Source organism: Nicotiana sylvestris, chromosome 12 (assembly GCF_000393655.2).
Source record: "Nicotiana sylvestris chromosome 12, ASM39365v2, whole genome shotgun sequence".
Lineage (NCBI taxonomy): Eukaryota > Viridiplantae > Streptophyta > Magnoliopsida > Solanales > Solanaceae > Nicotiana > Nicotiana sylvestris.
The window spans coordinates 104,119,668-104,139,388 of NC_091068.1; the positions used below are offsets into that span (position 1 = coordinate 104,119,668).

The 19,721-nt window shown below is 38.5% G+C and overlaps 1 protein-coding gene across 1 annotated transcript; it reads right to left on the reverse strand.

The window, feature by feature from the left end:
• Positions 1–984: 984 nt before the first annotated feature.
• Positions 985–12,321, reverse strand: LOC104233683 (phenylalanine N-monooxygenase CYP79D16-like). Its single transcript, XM_009787119.2, has 5 exons — positions 11,720–12,321; positions 11,499–11,625; positions 10,568–11,126; positions 7,228–7,285; positions 985–1,057 (listed from the first exon to the last, which is right to left on the reverse strand). Exons 1-5 carry the CDS (start codon positions 12,319–12,321, stop codon positions 985–987), a joined length of 1,419 nt encoding a protein of 472 aa, XP_009785421.2.
• Between the last annotated feature and the right edge of the window lie 7,400 nt (positions 12,322–19,721).

Below are 19,721 nucleotides of genomic sequence, written 5' to 3' on the forward strand. Positions count from 1 at the left end.
CTAACTTGCTCGCTCTCACTGGTTCGAGGTCACTTTAATATTTATCGCTTTCTTACTTGTTCTTCATTCTATCGCTTGGTATTGGCCATAAAGTGCCTTGGTTAATCATATCTTAACTGTTATCCCATTCCCGATTGCCCCCGATAGCTTGAGCTTGACCTAGACGTCGACCTAGAGGTCCCCCATCGACCAGTCCTACACCCGGGCAGCCGACCTATCGGTCCAATCACTGCCTCGTTTAAGCTTGCATTTCATCATTGAACTTCATCTTCTTAGCATTGTCTGCTCTAACAACTAGCATAAAAATAGATCACGTTTTTTTAGAATCCCATTTACAAATTTAATTGTTGTTACCATTTTCACGGTAAACAACTTACATTCCACATATTCTGTCTTAGTCCTACTCAACTTAAAACCTTTAGACTCCAAGGCCTGCCTCCATATCTCCAGTCTCCCATTAACGCCACCTCGTGTCTCATCAATCAGAACTATATCATCAGCGAACAACATACACCATGGTAGCTCTCCTTGGATATGGTGTGTTAGTGCGTCCATCGCTAGAGCAAATAAGAACGGGCTGAGCGCAGATCCTTGGTGTAACCCCATAACCACCGGAAAAGGCTCTGAGTCACCTCCCACAGTCCTAACCCGAGTCATAGCTCCATCATACATATCCTTTATCGCCTTAATGTAAGCTACCGATACACCTTTCACTTCCAGACACCTCCAAAGGACGTCCCTAGGGACCTTGTCATATGCCTTCTCTAGGTCAATAAACACCATATTCAAATCAGTCTTCTTATCCCTATATAGTTCTACCAACCTCCTGATAAGGTAGATAGCTTCCGTAGTAGAACGACCTGGCATGAACCCGAACTGGTTTTCTAATATAGACACCGCCCTTCTTATCCTCCCTTCCACCACTCTCTCCCAAACTTTTATGGTATGACTTAGTAACTTGATACCCCTATAGTTGTTACAATTCTAGATATCCCCCTTTTTCTTGTACACCAGAACCATTGTACTCCAGCGCCACTTATCAGTCATCCTCTTTGTCCTGAAGATATAAAATACATCTTTTATATCTAATTCTAAAAGTGGGCAGCGAGTCCTTTAGCACATGTAGGCAATTGTTGAAAGGATGAGTAAATGATTCCCTCAGTTAGATTAGAAGTAGCTTTGGCCAACCAGTATGCCACTTGGTTTGCTTCTTGTTAGATATAGTTTGTATATATGGGGGTTCCCACATTGGTGGCTGAAAGACACTTTTGAGGCCTTAAAAGGAGAAGCCCACTAAGTCATATAAAAATACCTCCTATCCCTATATCCTTGAAGAAGCTACCATCTATGTTTAATTTCAATTTACCAATTTATGGCATCTCCCATTGAATTTGCCTCCATTTACCACACGATTTTACCCTTTCAATCATCTCACAAGCTTTGGACCAAGGAAGATGAATGGTAAGGTTTGGATAAGATCTGGATACGGCTGTCTTGACGCATAATATCTTGTGCTTTCACCATATTTACATGCAGTATAGCTTCTCCATATTTCCCAAATACTACAAATTGGAATAATACGTAACACCATTTTATGGACCATGTTCTTTAGTTTCCTCTGCCAACATTGAGTAAGAATCCCTATAATGGTATCAGTATACCACCACTGAATGCCCAGAGGATTCCCAAAAAACTTATACAGTCTAATAGCAACCTCACTATCAAATCTCCTTATCATCCGTTGAAGTTGAATACCAGTCTATGCATAGAGTGGTTGCAGAAATTATTTGGTTGTTTTCTGCTTGGTTGGTGCCTCTTCTATGTGATCTTCCAGCATGTTTCAATTTATTTAGATAGCCAAGACGTAAAACATATCGTAGAAAATCTCGTCTTTCATGAGAGAACGAAGCATGTGAGGTTCAACTGCCACTTTAATTTATTCGTCAACAGTATCTTTCTTGTCTAATTTCCATCTTTCTTCCCTCAATCTCTCAATTGGCAGATATATCTTTCTGGTCAAAAAGTCCAGCTCCAGTCAAACTTCTCAAAAACCTTCAAATTCCTAACTTTAGCCAAATGACTCCAAAATGACCTACGGACCTCCAAATCTACTTCCGTTCACGCTCCCAATACCAGAATCACCATACAGAGCTATTCCCAAATTCGGAATCCCAAACAGACATCGATAACACTAAAATGCACTTCAACCCAAACTTATGAAATTCTTCCAAAATGTTAACTTCCACAATAGGCACCAAAATGCTCTCGGGTCATCCAAAACCCGATCCAGACATACACCCAAGTCCAAAATCATCATATGAACCTGTTGAAAGGGTTGGTTGCCTAGTGCGGTGCGATCAAAATCGGCTTAAGATCTGTGGATGGATCTAAATATGAAGGTGGGCTCTATGTCTGGCCGGATGTGTTCATTTCAGCATAGCGCTCCTTATGAAGGAGTATTCGGACGTTGGATGCTATTACGTCGTCGTCTAATTCTTGTAATGCTATATTGGGCCGTGTTAGTTGTGAACCAGCTTGATAAATTTCTTATATGTTGAGGTTCTGCGTAGTGATGGTGTTATGTGAGCAAGATGGCTCTTGTGGTACAGATTATATATCGCACCTCAGTTATGCTTGAGTTTTGTAGCTTATTGCGCTATCTGTCTTCCCAGGGATGGTATTATGAACTTAGTGTGCTTGCAACCTATTTTCGATATTTAGTAGTAATGAGCAATTTAGCTCGGTGTGTATCTCTTTATATGGATTTTATGTGTGGATCGGGTTGCACGCCGCAACAGTATGATGTTGAGTTCAGTCCCCTATATTCTAACTTTTGTGTGTTTTACTTCCCGTTTTCTGAGGAAGGGTCGTATTAATTGCGTGAGTTGAGTAGTCCCTTCTAGGGTTCATTTTTCTTATGTATCACATTCGAGTTTGTAGCTTATTGGCACGTTGTGGCATCATATGAGACTTTTGGTTATGTCTGGGGTGGCTTATTGCCTGAGCAGTTCGTACTGGCTGAGACAAGGTTATTAGATCTAGGATCAATGCGATCGGATTATACGAAGTACGTCAAAGAGCAAATACCATTATTTGGTTCAGAATGAGGTGATGGTCCTTGTCAGGAGTATAGACTCAATGATAGGTTGGCTCAGCAGTTGGTAATGAATTTCTACACGTCTCTTTCATCGTGGCGGTATTGTAAGAGTTGTAACAATACTTATACATGTCATGAGGTGCATTGTGAGCATCAGATTCGGGGAATGTCGGTTATTATGATCAGAGAATATTGTTATGGTCCTGTGAATGACGTGGTGCATGGTGAGAATTCAGCAAAGGTATGCAGTCATGTTCTGGTATATCATGTGGTGATTGATACAGTGTTCATATATTGGAAGCAGGCCTGGCAGAGAATTTCGGATGTTGAAAGTGGATTCTAAGCTTACTTGTTTGAATAAAAGAGAATATCTTCAGATTTTCTCAAGCTAATGTGCTCAACTGAGTTGTGGTAGCACGGGTAGGTGCATGAGTTGATAAACAGTGATTTCGGACAACTCCAGTGTAGGCCTCAACACATTCAAGGACGAACGTATGTTTAAGTGGGAGAGAATGTAATGATCCGATCAGTCATTTTGAGCTCTAGCGCATCGTTCGACAGTTTGAGGCCATGAGCAGCTTCACTTCAAGCATTATGACTTACACGTATGGTCGGAATTGAATTTCAGGAAGTTCGGAGTTGATTTGGAAAGAAAATTCTCACATCGGAAGCTTTAAGTTGAAAGAATCGACTAAGGTTTGACTTTTGAGTAAACGAATTCAAAATCGGGCCTATAACTCGCAAGAACAGCCATCATAACTAGAGTAAACCTCCACAGTCCATATCCCAATAAACCGAGTGCCCTTCAGACAATATTCTCAAATTAGCGATATTACCACAACCTTCATACTTGCTTTAAATTTCCAATCAATCAAGTGACTACATGTCACACTCATACAATCCTCTCAGGAGACACGCTCCCATGTCCTTCCGCACCAGATAACAAGTCTGTACATCCATACCACCGGCCGCACTGAAGCTGTAAAGCAAATCAAGAATCCATAACCAGGTTGCAAAGAGTCTTTCACAAAACACCGATCTCAGGCGACGCTGAAGATAATACCAGCCTACTCCAAACATTCAAATTCCCTTCCTGCTCATCCGAGCTCATGACATCCTTGCCAACACTGATCCGCAACCTCGGTTCCTCACTTTCATTTTTTTCATACCGCTCACTGCACTTAACATGCCAATATGCGACAACATAGGAATTTCATCATAACTCTTGAAACACTAATAGAGTATAAACTTCATCATACAGAAACCTTTTACTTCACTCACTCCAAGAGAACCATGGCAATACGCGAGTAACTTCTTATAACTGTAAGACACTCAAATCCTTAGGTAGTGGTCTAAACCACCATAACCCTTTCGGGATCCGCCTACACAGGAGAGGCCATAATACTTGAATACTTCTAAATATAATCAATTATGGCAGCCTTGAGCCTCGCATGTACCGACACAAATCACATGCATAACTTAATCACGCTGAAGGAATTGATCACTACCACCAATATGCCAATTCAACTATGGCTAACCAATCTAACTTTTTCCAATTCATCCTTGATTGCCTTAGAAATAATAATAACTCCATTCAACACATAACACACTCAATCTGCACTCATCCCGAGTGGCCTTGTATCATGAGACCATGCTGCCCACGAACCGTTTCATACCCTCCTTGCACGCATATTCTCATCTTTGACTGATAAACCCATTCTGAAAATTCCAATACGAGATCAAAGTTTGTTTCTCTTATTCATCCAAATACCATACGTCAACCTGAAGGTATCATAGAACGTTCCGGGCCTCTTATTATAATCTGCTATAAATGCTCGATTCTTAACCTTACTGCAGGATTGAACCATTAGGCACCACATTTTTAATACTTTGAAGTCACTAGACTGTTGTTGAGAGGAACCCACTCTGGCTTGGTCCCGAATGGAGTCGACTCTGAGGCTCCGCTGGCACATGAACACCCATATCAATGAAGCACCTGACTGAATCGCTTCCTAAAGCCTGATCATGAGTTAATATGGCCAACTATAGCTCGCCTTTAACAATTCCTTTGCTCAAATTACCACTTATGTTCTTTTCCCTTAGCCAAAATAACTTACCAATACGCTGATAACCTGAAACCTCGTAAGAAGATAACCATACAACCCAATCATAGGCGGTGGGACTCTCCCACTTAGCTTGAAGCCACCATTACACAAATCTAGAGCCTACCAAGATTCTTTATCTCTTATTAAATGACCTTGCTCAATCAAATCGCCAAATTTCTCGAAATCCTTCTGTAAAACCCTTTATGGATACTTTGAATCCTTACCCATATTCACATGCCCAACCTCTTTACCGGACAACCAGTAGAATCCTTCGCCGAAGCTTTGCTAACCATGCGACCGCTGATCCGCTCACAGGAGACAACCTCATCTGTGGAAATTACACGCCGACATCTTCCAACGTCGCTGCATGGGGTACAATCACTATGACATCAATAACCTATCTTGAGTCCGTATTCCTTCACCAATTGTACTAGTTCGTTCATTTCTTGTGGACATCAACTAAATGTGCGATAATATCTTTTGATTCAAAGTCATGTTGTATCCTTCTTTATATCAAGCAACTCCTTTCTGCCATATCAAATCTCCCGCCCTATAATAGCCGATATTTCAGGTTAAGCCCGTGGACCCAATCACTGTCCACCAAAGTTCCCACATCATTCCAAACTTTCCTCAATGTGTGTATAAACCTTGCCACTGAACCCATATGCTACCCTGCCACTCTCCCACTTTGGCCAAACCCCTCTTCTTCAAGCAACTATTTGATTTCCGCTTCTTACACCTGGCTTTCTTAGAAATTTAACCACCACATGACACTTCCCACTTGTCCTTCCTCATCTCTTGCTGCCCAGTTGTCGCCTTAATTTAATCCCTATCTTTGAAGCATTTGAATCAACAGATCGTTACTAACTTTAAATCTCCCCGAAGATCATCTTTCTCTAGCCATCAACACTAGAAACACCGGTCCAATCCTGAACCACCGCATATCGCGATCTCTGATAGTCGCTTCCTATCATTTCACAATACCCTGCCCCAAAGGCGAATTAAAGAAAACCATAACACCGATGAACTTAACATATTCAATCAAGGACGACCACACCATGTCGTAGATAAAAATTCCATCCTACTTGAAAACATCAAGCCTCGTTACCCTATCAACCCAAACTTGAACATTTAAAGTCCGATTGTCTTTCCTCTACCAAAAATAAAACACCGAATCTATGCATCGAGCATTGAGTAAACCTCCTTTCATGTCATTCACTGCTCCGACGCATAGGCAAGAATCCTACCATCACATCAATACTGCGAGATAGCCATTCATAAGCACTATAGAAATTTGTACATAGCCTCAAAGCTCGCAGAAGTACAGCTACCAAGGTGAAAAGACAGAATATCCTTCCGCAAGATGGTGACAATAGCCAACCAAATGCGTAAGGAGAAACATTCCGCACCACATCTGTAGTATCATTACAATTACCCACTTCCCGATTTATAACCAGCGCTTCGCGTCACATAAGATTTAATGGAAAGGAAATGAAGGCATAAGCCTCAAGGGAATCAAATTGCACGATGAGGAATCAAGAAGGGAAGTGCTCCTAACAGCCCTGTAGCCTCTCGAGGATAAGTACAGACATCTCCGTACCGATCCGCGAGACTCTACTAGACTTGCTCATGAATCGTGAGACCTAAGGGAACCTAGTGCTCTAATACCATGTTGTCACGACCCAAAATCCACTAAAGGTCGTGATGGCGCCAGACACCACTGTCAGGCAAGCCAACACCAAGAAGTTAATTAAATTCCCATTTTAGTATTTACTGAAATCATTCCTTTTATACATTAAACAATAAATAATGAAATTCACTGAAATAAAATGATATTTGTAACAAAACTTAATATTGAATGATCCCATAATAATCCCAGAACCCGGTGTCATAAGTGCATGAGCTATTTCTAGGAAATTAAATGAAGTACAATGACTGTCCGGAATACAAATTGGACAGAAGGTAAATACTATACATTAAAAGAGAATATGTCGGCTGCGGTTCGCCTCGAGATATGCATCTCACCTAATTCGCCGTATCATCCATGCTGCTATGCCCATTAGGCCGCTAGAGGTATATGTGCCTGCGCAACAAAAAGGCATAACAAGTGTAGCATGAGTACAAAAAAATAACATGTACTCAGTAAGTATCCCGTCTAATCACGAAGAAGTAGAGACGAGAGGTCGACTTCGACACTTCCTAGTGGTCCAATAATGATATTCCAATAATATAGTAAATCAAGGATTTTCATAAAAATGGATGTAACTCGGTAGCATGAGGCAAGTAAACAATTCTTTCGTTTATAGGATATTTCCAAATTCATTTTTCATCATTTATGCATTTATCTCAGGCTAGGGAGAACAAATATCAACATCTATGAATTTCAAGGCAAGCAATACAAACATGCGCAAATCATGTCGAGGTCGTACGGGAAGATCCAACAAATATTTAAACTGTGCACTTCCAGAAGGTTGAATGGCGCGAACCATAGATGTATCTATTTAATCTACCAAGGCGTTCGACCCGTTCCACAATAGATAAACATATTCAATCGGTCAATCAAGAATTCATCAAGGAGAAATTATCCAAGAAAAGACAATTTTTCTTTTAAAAAGTCAAGAAACGATGTCTAGTTTTTTTAGAAATTTATTTACACGTTCGATATATTTAAAGCATTTTATATTGACAACAGGATTTGCAAATATTACAAGTAAAACATGCTTTTGGGTCCTAGACTACCCGGACTTTAAGCATAATAGTAGCTACGCACGGACTCTCGTCACCTTGTGCATACGTAGCCCCCACAAATAGAAGCACATATCCAATTAATTCACCTATGGAAATAATTCCCTCTTACAAGGTTAGAAAGGAGACTCACCTCGCTTCGAAGCCTATATCCCAATTCAGGAACGCGTTCAAACCTCCTAATCGGAGCTGAACGATCCAAAAACTATTTAAATAGGGTGAGAACTAGTCAATACGTGCTCAAAAGTTCATATTCTAATTATTAAACTAATTTTCCAACCCTAAATGCAAAGTTCCTAAAATTCACACCCGGGCCCACGTGCCCGGATTTCGAATTTTTTTTTCAAGAAAGTTGTTACCCATAACCTAAGGATCAAGAATATATTGATTTCTACTCCATTCCATAGCCATTTTAGTGGTCAAATCTCATGTTTATCCAAAACCTAGATTTTTCATCTAAACCCTTGATTTCACCAATTTTTACATGTTAATCTAGCCCTAATCTATGTATTAAAAGGAAAATGAGCTAAATGGTCTAAGTATCGAAATTAATAGCTGTGCACATGCCTCAGATGTAGTATTTGCGACACCTGGTTCGCAAATGCGACACAATCATCGCAAATGCGAACCCTGGACTTCTACTGCCTAGGTCGCAAATAAGACTAAGTACTCGCAAATGCGAACCCTATCAGGATCACAAATGTGATCCAAGCCCAAGCTAGGCTTCTTCACAACTGCGAAGCTTTCATCGTAAATGCGAGTTCGCATTTGCGAACAATCTCTCGCATTTGCGAGACCTGCAACTGGTGCCAAGAACACCAGAAAATCTGGTGTTCTTCCAACTCCTCCCATACGTCCGAAACACACCCGAGGCCCATGAGACTCAGTCTAATCACACCACTCAGTACTATAACATAACACAGACCTGCTCAAAGCCTCAAATCACGTCAAACAACGCTAAAACCATGAATCACACTCCAATTCAAGCTTAATGAACTTTAAAATTTCAAACTTCTACATTTGATGCCGAAACCTCTCAAATCACGTCCAATTAACCTCAAATTTTGCACACAAGTCATATTCGACATTACGCACCTACTCCAACTTTCGGAATCAGAATCCGACCCCGATATCAAAAAGTCCACATCCGATCAAACTTCTCAAAAACCTTCAAATTCCTAACTTTAGCTAGATGACTCCAAAATGACCTACGAACCTCAAAATTCATTTCCGATCGCGCTCCCAATACCAGAATCACCATACAGAGCTATTCCCAGACTCGAAATCCCAAACGGACATCGATAACACTGAAATGCACTTCAACCCAAACTTATAAAATTCTTCCAAAATGTTAACTTCCACAATAGGCGTCTAAACGCTCTCGGGTCATCCAAAACCTGATCCGGACATATGCCCAAGTCCAAAATCATCATACGAACATGTTGGAACCTTCAAATCCTGATTCCGAATTCGTTTACTCAAAAGTCAAACCTTAGTCGATTCTTTCAACTTAAAACTTCCGATATGAGAATTTTCTTTTCAAATCAACTTCAAACTTCCCGAAATTCAATTCTGACCATGCGTGCAAGTCATAATGCCTGAAGCGAAGCTGCTCATGGCCTCAAACTGCCGAACGACGCGCTAGAGCTCAAAACGACCGATCGGGTCGTTATATTTAATCAATTAATTTAATTAATTAACGAAAATTCAATCCGAAGTTACCCATGACCCCCGACCCAGTCCGGTCCGTTTTCTTTCCCGGATTATTTTAAATCTGTTGTCTAATTTTTTCGCAATATTTTCACTTGTTCCAACAGCTATGGCTATTCTGAAAGGTTGCAAACCTTTTCAGAAACAATGCCAAATGAGCTATAAATATGCCTTGAATACCAAAATTTTTACTTACTAAATTTTCTAATTATCTTCTTCTTCTTCTACGCAATATTTTCCAGTGTATTTTACGACCATTGCGTGGTTCGCCGTTTGGTACCAATACACTGGTGAGTTAAATCGTTCTATCCTGGGAGGATATATTCCAGCACCTCGGGTACTTGAGGGGAATAATTTCCTTAAGGACTCACTGTGTATTCAGTGGACTCAATTTATTCTTATTTTATTTTTCAGAATTTATTTTGTCATTCTGGTTCTACTAACTTTCTGTTTTTGTTTTTCCAAAAAGTTTACTGTTTTATTGTTTATTAAAGCATTACAGATTGCATAACAATTTGTACCTAGTATCCATACTTCATTATAAATTTTTAGACTAATGGAAGTAAAACCTAGTATAGAATAAAAACCCCATTAAAGAAAACATTTTATATATTGGGGAAGAACAGATAGATAGCACCATTAAATAAACATTTTATATAATTCGATATTCTATAATTGAAGGGGTGTAATGGAGCAACGGTAAAGTTTTTTCCGTACAAGTTCGTCCAGTGGAAGCAGTCATTAGTATTTACATTACAGTAGGTTATCTGGTCTTCTAAAACACACTCCTTGAGTGTGACCCTTCTTCTGACCCTGCGTAAATGCGAGATGCCACATAATTATGAGTACATGCCCTCGGATAATCGCGGTTTTGCTTGAGCAAAAAATGGCACGGTACAAAAAAGATTACATCCCGATTTCTCATTGAAGTCATTGCACGGAGAGTTTGGTGGTAAGTTCCAAGAAAATCCTTGAAGTAGCCTAGCAAGTAACATGGTAGTAATTGTAGAACCAAGTTTCACACCGGGATAACCTCGTCGTCCAGTACTAAATGACAACAAGTGTAACTCTAAATCATTGAGAACTACTTCACCACCTTCCTCCTTGAGATGGTGCTCTGGCTTGAACTTCATGGGATCCTCCAAAACCCTAGGGTTCCGACCAAGTCCAAGACGACTTAATAGCACTACACTCCCTTTGGGAATGAAGGATTCACCCACAATAGTATCAGAAACTGACTCATGAGGCACGTTAAAAGGCGTCAAGGGGTGGAGCCGAAAGGCCTCTCTAAGGCAAGCTTTGACATAATTTAGCTGTGGCAGGTCAGATTCTTGAACTAATCTATTTCTCCCAAAGACGGTGTCAATCTCTTCTAAGGCCCTTTGCATTATCTGTGGTTCGTTCAACATTTCTTTGATTGCAAATTCAACTGCATTTGAGGGATTATCTACCGTTGCAAACATGAGTTCCTGTCAAAATTATTTGAAACAACCAATAATGTCAAACAAAATAACCATATTTGATTTTTTCCCAGAAAACAAACTTGTGTTTTCGAAATCAAAAATATTTTCCACAAACAAAAGGATGTAATTTTAAACAGACAATCTCTAAAGTTAATTTTTCCAAAAAGACAGACAATCTCAAAAGTTTTGGAACTTGTGGTCTTAAACATGTCATGATATTTTTGTAGCCGTAAAAACATGTCAGTAAATGAAAATAAAAAATTTAAAGTTAAAATTATTTTCAAATATAGTGAGTTGTCGTTCTTTAATCTCTTGACCAAAATTGTAATTTGCCATATCGTTCACATATATAGTTTAAGGAATTGAAAGTATACTTACAAGGACTTGCGCCTTAATCTCTTTAACATTCATCAATGGATTTCCATTGGTATCTTTGAGCCTGGTGAGAACATCAAGGATGTCTTCTTTCACATGAGCTTTGTTGCTATCTTGCCAAATTTGAAACCTTTGGTCAATGATCATGATCAATCAGTTTTGTTGCTTTGACATAGGCTTTCTTGATAATTGCCTTGTGACCATCTAAATCAAATCCACTTAACCATGGCAAATATTCTGAGATACTAAAAGAAAAGAGATAACCAAGAAGTGTGAAGAGTGCTTCAACTTGTTCTTCGTCTTCTTCTTCTACACTTGGTCCTCCATTTTTTCCCGTTATTCTTTTTCCTAGTAATCTCTTGCTGAAAATCATATTCTTAACAACATTTGCACAGTAATATCTGGTCACTTTCCTCAAGTTAATAGTAACAGGTTCGTCGATACTGCAATATTGATTGTATACAAATCGAAGAAGGTGGTCAGCTTCTTCATCCCTTTTATGACGAAGCCATTGATGAGATGATTGTGAGAGGACATGGGAACCAAGAAATCTTCTCATTTTCATCCATTGATCACCAATAGGGAGAAAAACAGAGGTCAAGTAGCCATTGCTAACGAGGGTGGCAGACATGCAAGTACGCCTCGACGAGAAAAGAGAGTCTTGCTCCCTTAAGAATTGGCAAGCAAGCTCAGGAGAAGTGACAACAATGACATGGAAACTCCCAAGACGAATGCAAGCAATTTCAGTTTCCATTTCCTCCATAAGTTTGTGTATCCACTGATATGTTGGCTTCTTCTTTAGTAGCATTTGAGGAAAGCAGGCCATGGTTTTGTACCTGGAGGCAATAATGGCTTTTTGGTTTTCTCGTTTCTTGCACTACTCCATGACTTGCGTGTTATCTTAAGGATTGTGGAAAAGAATATTTTCCATATTATAATAATGGAGACGACAATATGAAAAAGATTAACAAGGTTTGGCAATTTAAAGTTGCTGATCATGATTTTCCTTGTGATTGCTGAAGGCTATGTTTCAAAGGCAGCATGCTATCCACTATTTATAGCTCTTCATGAGCTTGCAGTTTAGTACTTTCAGGTTCTATAAACTACTTTACATATGTAATTACTCCTACTATCTTTTACCATGAACGGTATCCTTGGAACAACGGTAAAATTGGCTCCGTTTGACCTATAGGTCGCGGGTTCGAGCTGTGAAAGCAGCTACTAATGCTTTTATTAGGGTATGCTATCTACATCACATTTCTTAGGGTACAACATTTCCCCGAATCCTGCATGAATACGGGATGCTTTGTGCATCGGGCTGCCCTTTACTATTTTTACAAAAAGAATTAACCCAAATAGCCGCCTACCTAACCACTTAAACTAAAATAGCTGGTTAAGGTATAATATATGCATAATTTATGTATTATATATGTATGATCGTGTATAATGATCAATGTATAAATTTATATATGTGGCTAGAAAAATATACGATGAATATGACCAGCTATTCGTATAAAAGATCCCTTTTACAAGTGACTGTTCTAATTCAGGAAGATGGGCTCGGTCTTTGGCTGCTCTAAAATGAGTATTTTAACCAAATTGCATGGGGTAGCCACTTTTTAAAGTGGTAATTACTTTTTATCCAGCATTTTTAATGTTGAACAAAAGTAGCCACCAGTCTATTAAAATTAATATGAAAAGACGGTGTTACCCTTTCTTCTATCTCTTTTCTGTCCATGTTCTCTTCCTTGCCAATCTCCCCGTCCCTTTTCTCATGAATTTAGTAACGGCCACACATGGCCTCTACCTCCTACATCACGTTCAAATCCCTGCAACAAACTCATCTCAAACTATATTACTTCACTCACTACAACTCAAACTATATTACTTCACTCACTACAGTAAGCATTCTTTAAAGTTTCACTCTTCTTTACATACTCTCCTTTCTGCACCAACAAAATACACACTTGGAATTTTGCCCTCCATTGAAGTTAAAGCATAGGTCACTCACTTGGAAACAATATTGTCCTTTGAACTAGAGCAAGAAATATCAGGCAATAGAACTAATAATGAAAATAGCTCTGTAGAAATATCAGGTAGTAGAACTTATACTGAATTCACAGGTAGTCCTGACCTTAGAGTTCCAAGTTCAAAAAATAAGGACATGTAGTCCTGAACTTAGAGTTACAAGTTCAAAAGTTAAGGAGATGTAGTCCTGAACTTAGAGTTACAAGCTCAAAAACTAAGGACAGGTAGTCCTTAACTTAGATTTACAAGCTCATAAATTAAGGACAGTTAGTCTTGAACTTACAGTAACAAGCTCATAAGTTAAGGACACTTGGTCCTGAAATTAGAGTTGGAAGTTCAAAAATTAAGGACACTTGTCCTTGACTTAGAGTTACAAGCACAGAAATTAAGGACAGGTAGTCTTGAACTTCGAGTTCCAAGTTCAAAAGTTAAGGACATGTAGTCCTGAACTTAGAGTTACAAGCTCAAAAACTAAGGGCGGGTAGTCCTTAACTTAGACTTACAAGCTCATAAATTAAGGACATTTGGTCTTGAACTTTATGAGCAAAAGGGTATTTTTGTCCGGGCAAGTAAAAGTTTATTAAAACAGTGACTAAAGACTAATGACATTTTAAACAGTGACTTAAAAATAAATACATATCTTATTACTGGCTACCTGTGAACAGTGGCGGAGGCAGGATCTCTATGAAGGGGTTCAAAAAATATTTTTTTGTAGCTAATGGGAATTGAACCAATAACCTTACAAAGGTTTTGAACCTCCTTGACCACTAAACTACACTTTTAGATTGTGTTAAGAAGGTTCAAAACTTAATATATAGAGATAAAAAACAGATTTTGCCTTATAGTTATATATACAATATAATTTTTCGGCGAAGAGGGTTCACCAACCCCCTTCCGCCCCTCTAAATCCTCCCCTGCCTGTGAACTTAGCCCTCAAATACACTTTAACGGAACAAAACCCCAATTATCAGAAAAGGAACTAGTGCAATGCCCCCATTAATGATACGACACTACTGCTGGTTCTTTCTCCTTTTTTATTTTAGTGTTTTGCGTTCACGTTCCTAGGCAATAAAGATATTTTACTTAGGATGCTTAGTTCCTTCAAAATTAGGGATAAAGTGCTCCTTCAGCAACCAAAGAGATTTTCATTTTTTTAGAGTTTAATCTAAACCTCTTATTAAAAGTGAATAAACTTTCAACTTTTTACTGTACATTTTGTCGGTCTCGGCTAATTCGCACGTGAATCATGCACATTTAGGCTCTCAAATCATTGGCTCCATACTCTGAAAAGCTAGTAGTGGTCTAGATGATACCTCCCATTTGTGGCTGTTAGACTCTAGTCATTACCACAAGCCACTGCCGGTGGAAAAATATCAAAAGAGATATTATTCTTATTAGTTTCATATAACATTCCATCCCGCTAGTGATATTGTCCGCTCTACTTTCACGGATATAAAATATGTTATTAGGGTCTAAAACTTATTAACTTATATACCTATTATTCCTCTTGTGTTTTGCCGATGTAAAACTCTGTCTAAAATCTGGTGTATTGTATTTCAAGGATCGGATCATGATTATTATTAAGATAAATTCAAAAAGGTACAAGACCGCATAAAAGAAGCCATGACGTTCTTTTTTATGATCTAGTGAACACATTTAGGGGTCGTTTGGTAGGGTGTATAAGAATAGTGCGGAATAAGGTGTATTAGTAATGTATGGATTAGTAATGCATGTGTTAATAATGCAAACATTAATTATGCAGATATTATTTCTTATCTACTGTTTGGTGTGGTGTATTAAAATTATAATGCATTGCATAATTTTTAAGAAAAATAGTTGTTTACAAAAATGCCCTCCATATTCTCTACCTTTAAGGGACTTTAAGGACAATTGTGTCTTTAACCATACTAATTCATGCATTAATAACCTTGATATTACTAATGCCATAGTTTTCTATGCATTACTTATACATAGGATAATACCAAGTATGATGTATAACTAATACATGTATAACTAATACAAGTATTAGTTATACATAAATTGAAAAAATGTACCAAACAAGGTTTTAGTAATGTATAGAGCTAATGCTTGCATTATGTTTTCTAATACCTCCTACCAAACGACCCCTTATAGTTAAGCTGAATTTATATGCTTAAGTATTATTCCTAGCCCATTGAACAATCTTCTTGCTCGACCCATCGACATTTTAAGTTATATCGAAATAGATTTTACAAAAAATCAACTATAGTCAAACCTAGATTGGCCTTCACCCCTAGTGACAGCAGTGGCGGAGCTCGTAGCACCAATTGATTATTAGAGCATAAGTTAACCATCAGCTACTTTACTGCTTTCTTTACTGCTTTGATCAATTCTTTAGCTAGTAGTTAGAATTTTGTTATTCCTTTATTTTCTCAAATAAATCTCCTTATTCAAGGAGTTTGTTTAGCAAGTAGTTTGGTCCTCCTCTTTCATAGGAGTTAGTGTAGGGAATTGGTTTTTCACTCTTGTATTTAAAGGTTGCTTTGATTCAGTAAACATATCAGCTTTTTGTGTTTTTCTTGATCATGAGCATTTCCTTAGACATGAAGAGTCAAAGAAAGCTCCTAGCCAGATCACTGCTGCTGCTGCTACATTCAACAAATATGGAAACTCGAACAATCGCAACAATCGTCGCTTTAACAATAACAATGGAAACAACCAACAATGGTGATGCAACAATAGCTTTAATTCACAAAATCGGGGTGCGATCTTTGAACACCAACAACTCTTATGATGGTGTTCGCTACCAGTTGTGTAACAAACTAGGTCATGTTGCAAGTGTATGCAGATCTTGATCTCACAATCCTTTTGAGGCCAACGCCAACTATGCTTCGGGAATGCACGCATCAACAAATCCATGGATTCTCGACTCTGGAGCATCTCACCACATAACTGATAATCCTCACAGCTTGCAGGAATATAATGGCATGAAGCAGGTCTCCATGGTTGATGGTAAAAAAATACCAATAACTCACACTGGTTTAAATCAATTACATGCATCAAATAATGCTTTTAAACTCTCTAACACTCTTTGTGATCCTAGCATTAAACGCAACTTACTCTCCGTCTCTAAATTTTGTCAAGATAACCTAACCTCTATTGAATTCTTTCCGTTTCATTTTTCTGTGAAGGACATGGAAACGCGGAATCCGTTGGTGTACGGTCAGAGTAGAGACTGTCTCTATGAGTGGCCAACCTCACCTTCCATATCTTCTCCTAAAGCGCATTTGGCCTCCACCAACACATCCATCTTCACCTGGCATCGTCGATTGGGCCATTCGCATGCAAGAGTTTTAAATTTTATTTTGAATAAATTCTCGCTACCTTGCTCGCGAGATAAATATTTAGCTTGTAATTCTTGTTCATCGAATAAGGCTCATCACCATCCTTTTCAGAATCTTACTTTATCAAGTACCAAACCATTTCGAACAATATTTAGTGATTTAGGGGTCCTTCTCAGATTTTATCGATTGACAAAAAAATCACATTACTGTATTTTTGTTGATCAATACACCAAATATACTTGGCTATATACATTAAAAATAAAAATGAGGTTAAAGACCTTTTCAAAAATTATCAAGCATTAATGGAACGTCGTTTCAATACAAAAATTCTTTCTATATATACTGATAGTAGTGGCGAATATAAAAGTCTTGATCCATACCTAAGTTCTCATGGTATCCATAATCTTTTATCTTTACTTCATGAAGCTTCGCTTCCACCGACTCTTTGGTCATTTGCTTGTCAACATGCGGTTTATCTCATAAATAGCTTGCCAATCTCAGTTTTACAAAATAAATTACTGTTGATACCCAATATTGCTCTCATATTTTTTAAATCATATATATACTTTCAAAATATTATTTTTGCATTATTATTTAGCTTACAAATCTATACAAGCATTTTTTTATAATTTTTCATAATATTTAGAGCTTTAAAATTAATTTTCTCGCATTTAAATTACATAAATATTTAATAATTATTCCTTTAAATTATTTGTGATGACTTAATCACCCAAAATTACTATTTTGTATCCTCATGTATGTCTCATAATAGTTTAACTTTTTTTTTAAAAAAAATTACATTAGTATTTTTAAAACTATTTGCACAATTTTACAATAATAGCCTATATTCCTATACAAATGCTTCTTATTTATATTATTTGCGTCAAAATATTATTTTATATTTTTATAGTGCTCGATCATTATTTTTTACCTATTTTTTCCCTAATCCGATTTTTTTGATTCTGCATGTTATTGCTTTATTATTTATGTTTGATTTTACAATGTTTCCTTGTTTACTTATTTGATTTCTGTCACTATATAAACCCCTCCCCATAACCCTTTGAGACATACTTTTAATCGAGATTTTCACTAAAAAATGGGAGCTTTATTTTGTGATTCCCTCATTCTCTTGTTCTGTACTTTGTTTTTGGCTGGCTGAAAGCCAAGGCCACTAAGATTCTATTGTTGGAACTTTCTCTTGGTGCGAGCATTGCCCGGGGTTCTTTTGAAGCTCTTGGGAACTTTGACACATTGAGATTCTAGGTTGTTGTGGATCTTTTTGTAACGACCCGACTGGTCGTTTTACTTTCTAGAACCTCGTTCCCCTAAATAAAACTTTTCGTACTTTCTTTTACTGATTTATGATTTGCGGGGATGGTTGGTTCAGTATTTGGAAGAGTTTAGGTTGAAATCGAAACACTTGGTTCCTTAAGGTTGTCTTAAAAGGCCAAGTTTGACTTCAGTCAACATTTTGAGTAAACGACCTCGAAATCAGGATTTGATGGTTCCAATAGGTTTGTATGATGATTTCGAACTTGGGTGTATGTTCGGATTGGGTTTTGAATGACCCGGGAGCGTTTTGGCACATAATTGTGAAAGTTGGTTCTTGATGGTTTTTAGACGTTCTTTAAATTTGGTTTAGAGCGGGGTTTGATGATATTGAGGTCCGAACGGGATTATGATACCAGGAATAGTTTTGTAATGTCATTTAATACTTGTACGCAAAATTTGGTATCAATCCGAGTAGTATAAGTATGTTTCGGCACATTGGAAGTAAATTGAAGAACTTGAAGTTCATGTGTGATTCAATTAGTTTTAGGGTGTGATTCTTAGTTTTAATATTGTTTCAGGCGTTTTGAGGGTTCGAGCGAGTCCCTTTGATCATTCCAAACTTTTAGGTATGTTTGAGCGGGGCCCCGGGGGCCCCGAGCATCAATTGGACGAGGCTCGAACTAAGTTGAAAAATTTGAGTAAGAGTTGAAGCCCCAGCTTCTGTCATAACCGCACCTGCGGTTGGTAAGCCGCAGGTGCGAGCTCACAGGTGCGGGCCTTGACTCGAAGATACGGCCAATGGTGTGCAGCCCAAAACCCGAAGATGCGATCCCTCCTCCGCAGAACCGGTGGGCCTTCCGCAGAAGCGGCCCTAGCCGGCCCAGTGAATTCGACAGAAGCGGACCATTGTCCGCTGATGCGAGGGCGCAGGTGCAGCCCATGACCGCATGTGCGGAAATCGCTGAAGGCAGTGGCCTTCATTTAATACGGGCCTTAGACATTTTTGACTCATTCCACTCCATTGTTGGGCTATTTTAGAGCTTCTTGAGAGAGGTTTTTCACCATGCTTTTGGAGGTAAGTAATTCCTACTATATGGGAGTTAAATACTTAGATTTTGGGTAGATTAACATATAAAGATCAGTGAAAATTATGGAATTAGAGAAAAACCTAGGGTTTGGCAAGAATGAGATTTTTACCACAAAAATTACCATGAAACTTAGTAATAATCATATATCTATGTATACGATGAAATCGGAGGGTCCGATTTCTCGCCTTTAAGGTGTTTTCGGGGAGTCATATTAATATCTCGAGGTTGTGGTGTTGCGGTCGAGTTCTCCCCCTCGCGGTTCATTTACGCTCGACCCAACGACGATCCCGAGGGTGGGGAATTCCTAAGGCGAGCAGATAGCACCAGAGTCTAATATCATGTCTAGCCATCCCATCTCCGTATCTTTACATTTAATGCATCCTGTACTATGTTGTATTTCCCCTCCTATATAAAGGGGATCCTCACCACTTTGTAAAGGGCTGCTGTTTCTCCAACTACTCTACATAAGATCAATAACAACTCTCTCTCTTTTCTCTCTAACTTACTCGCTCGAG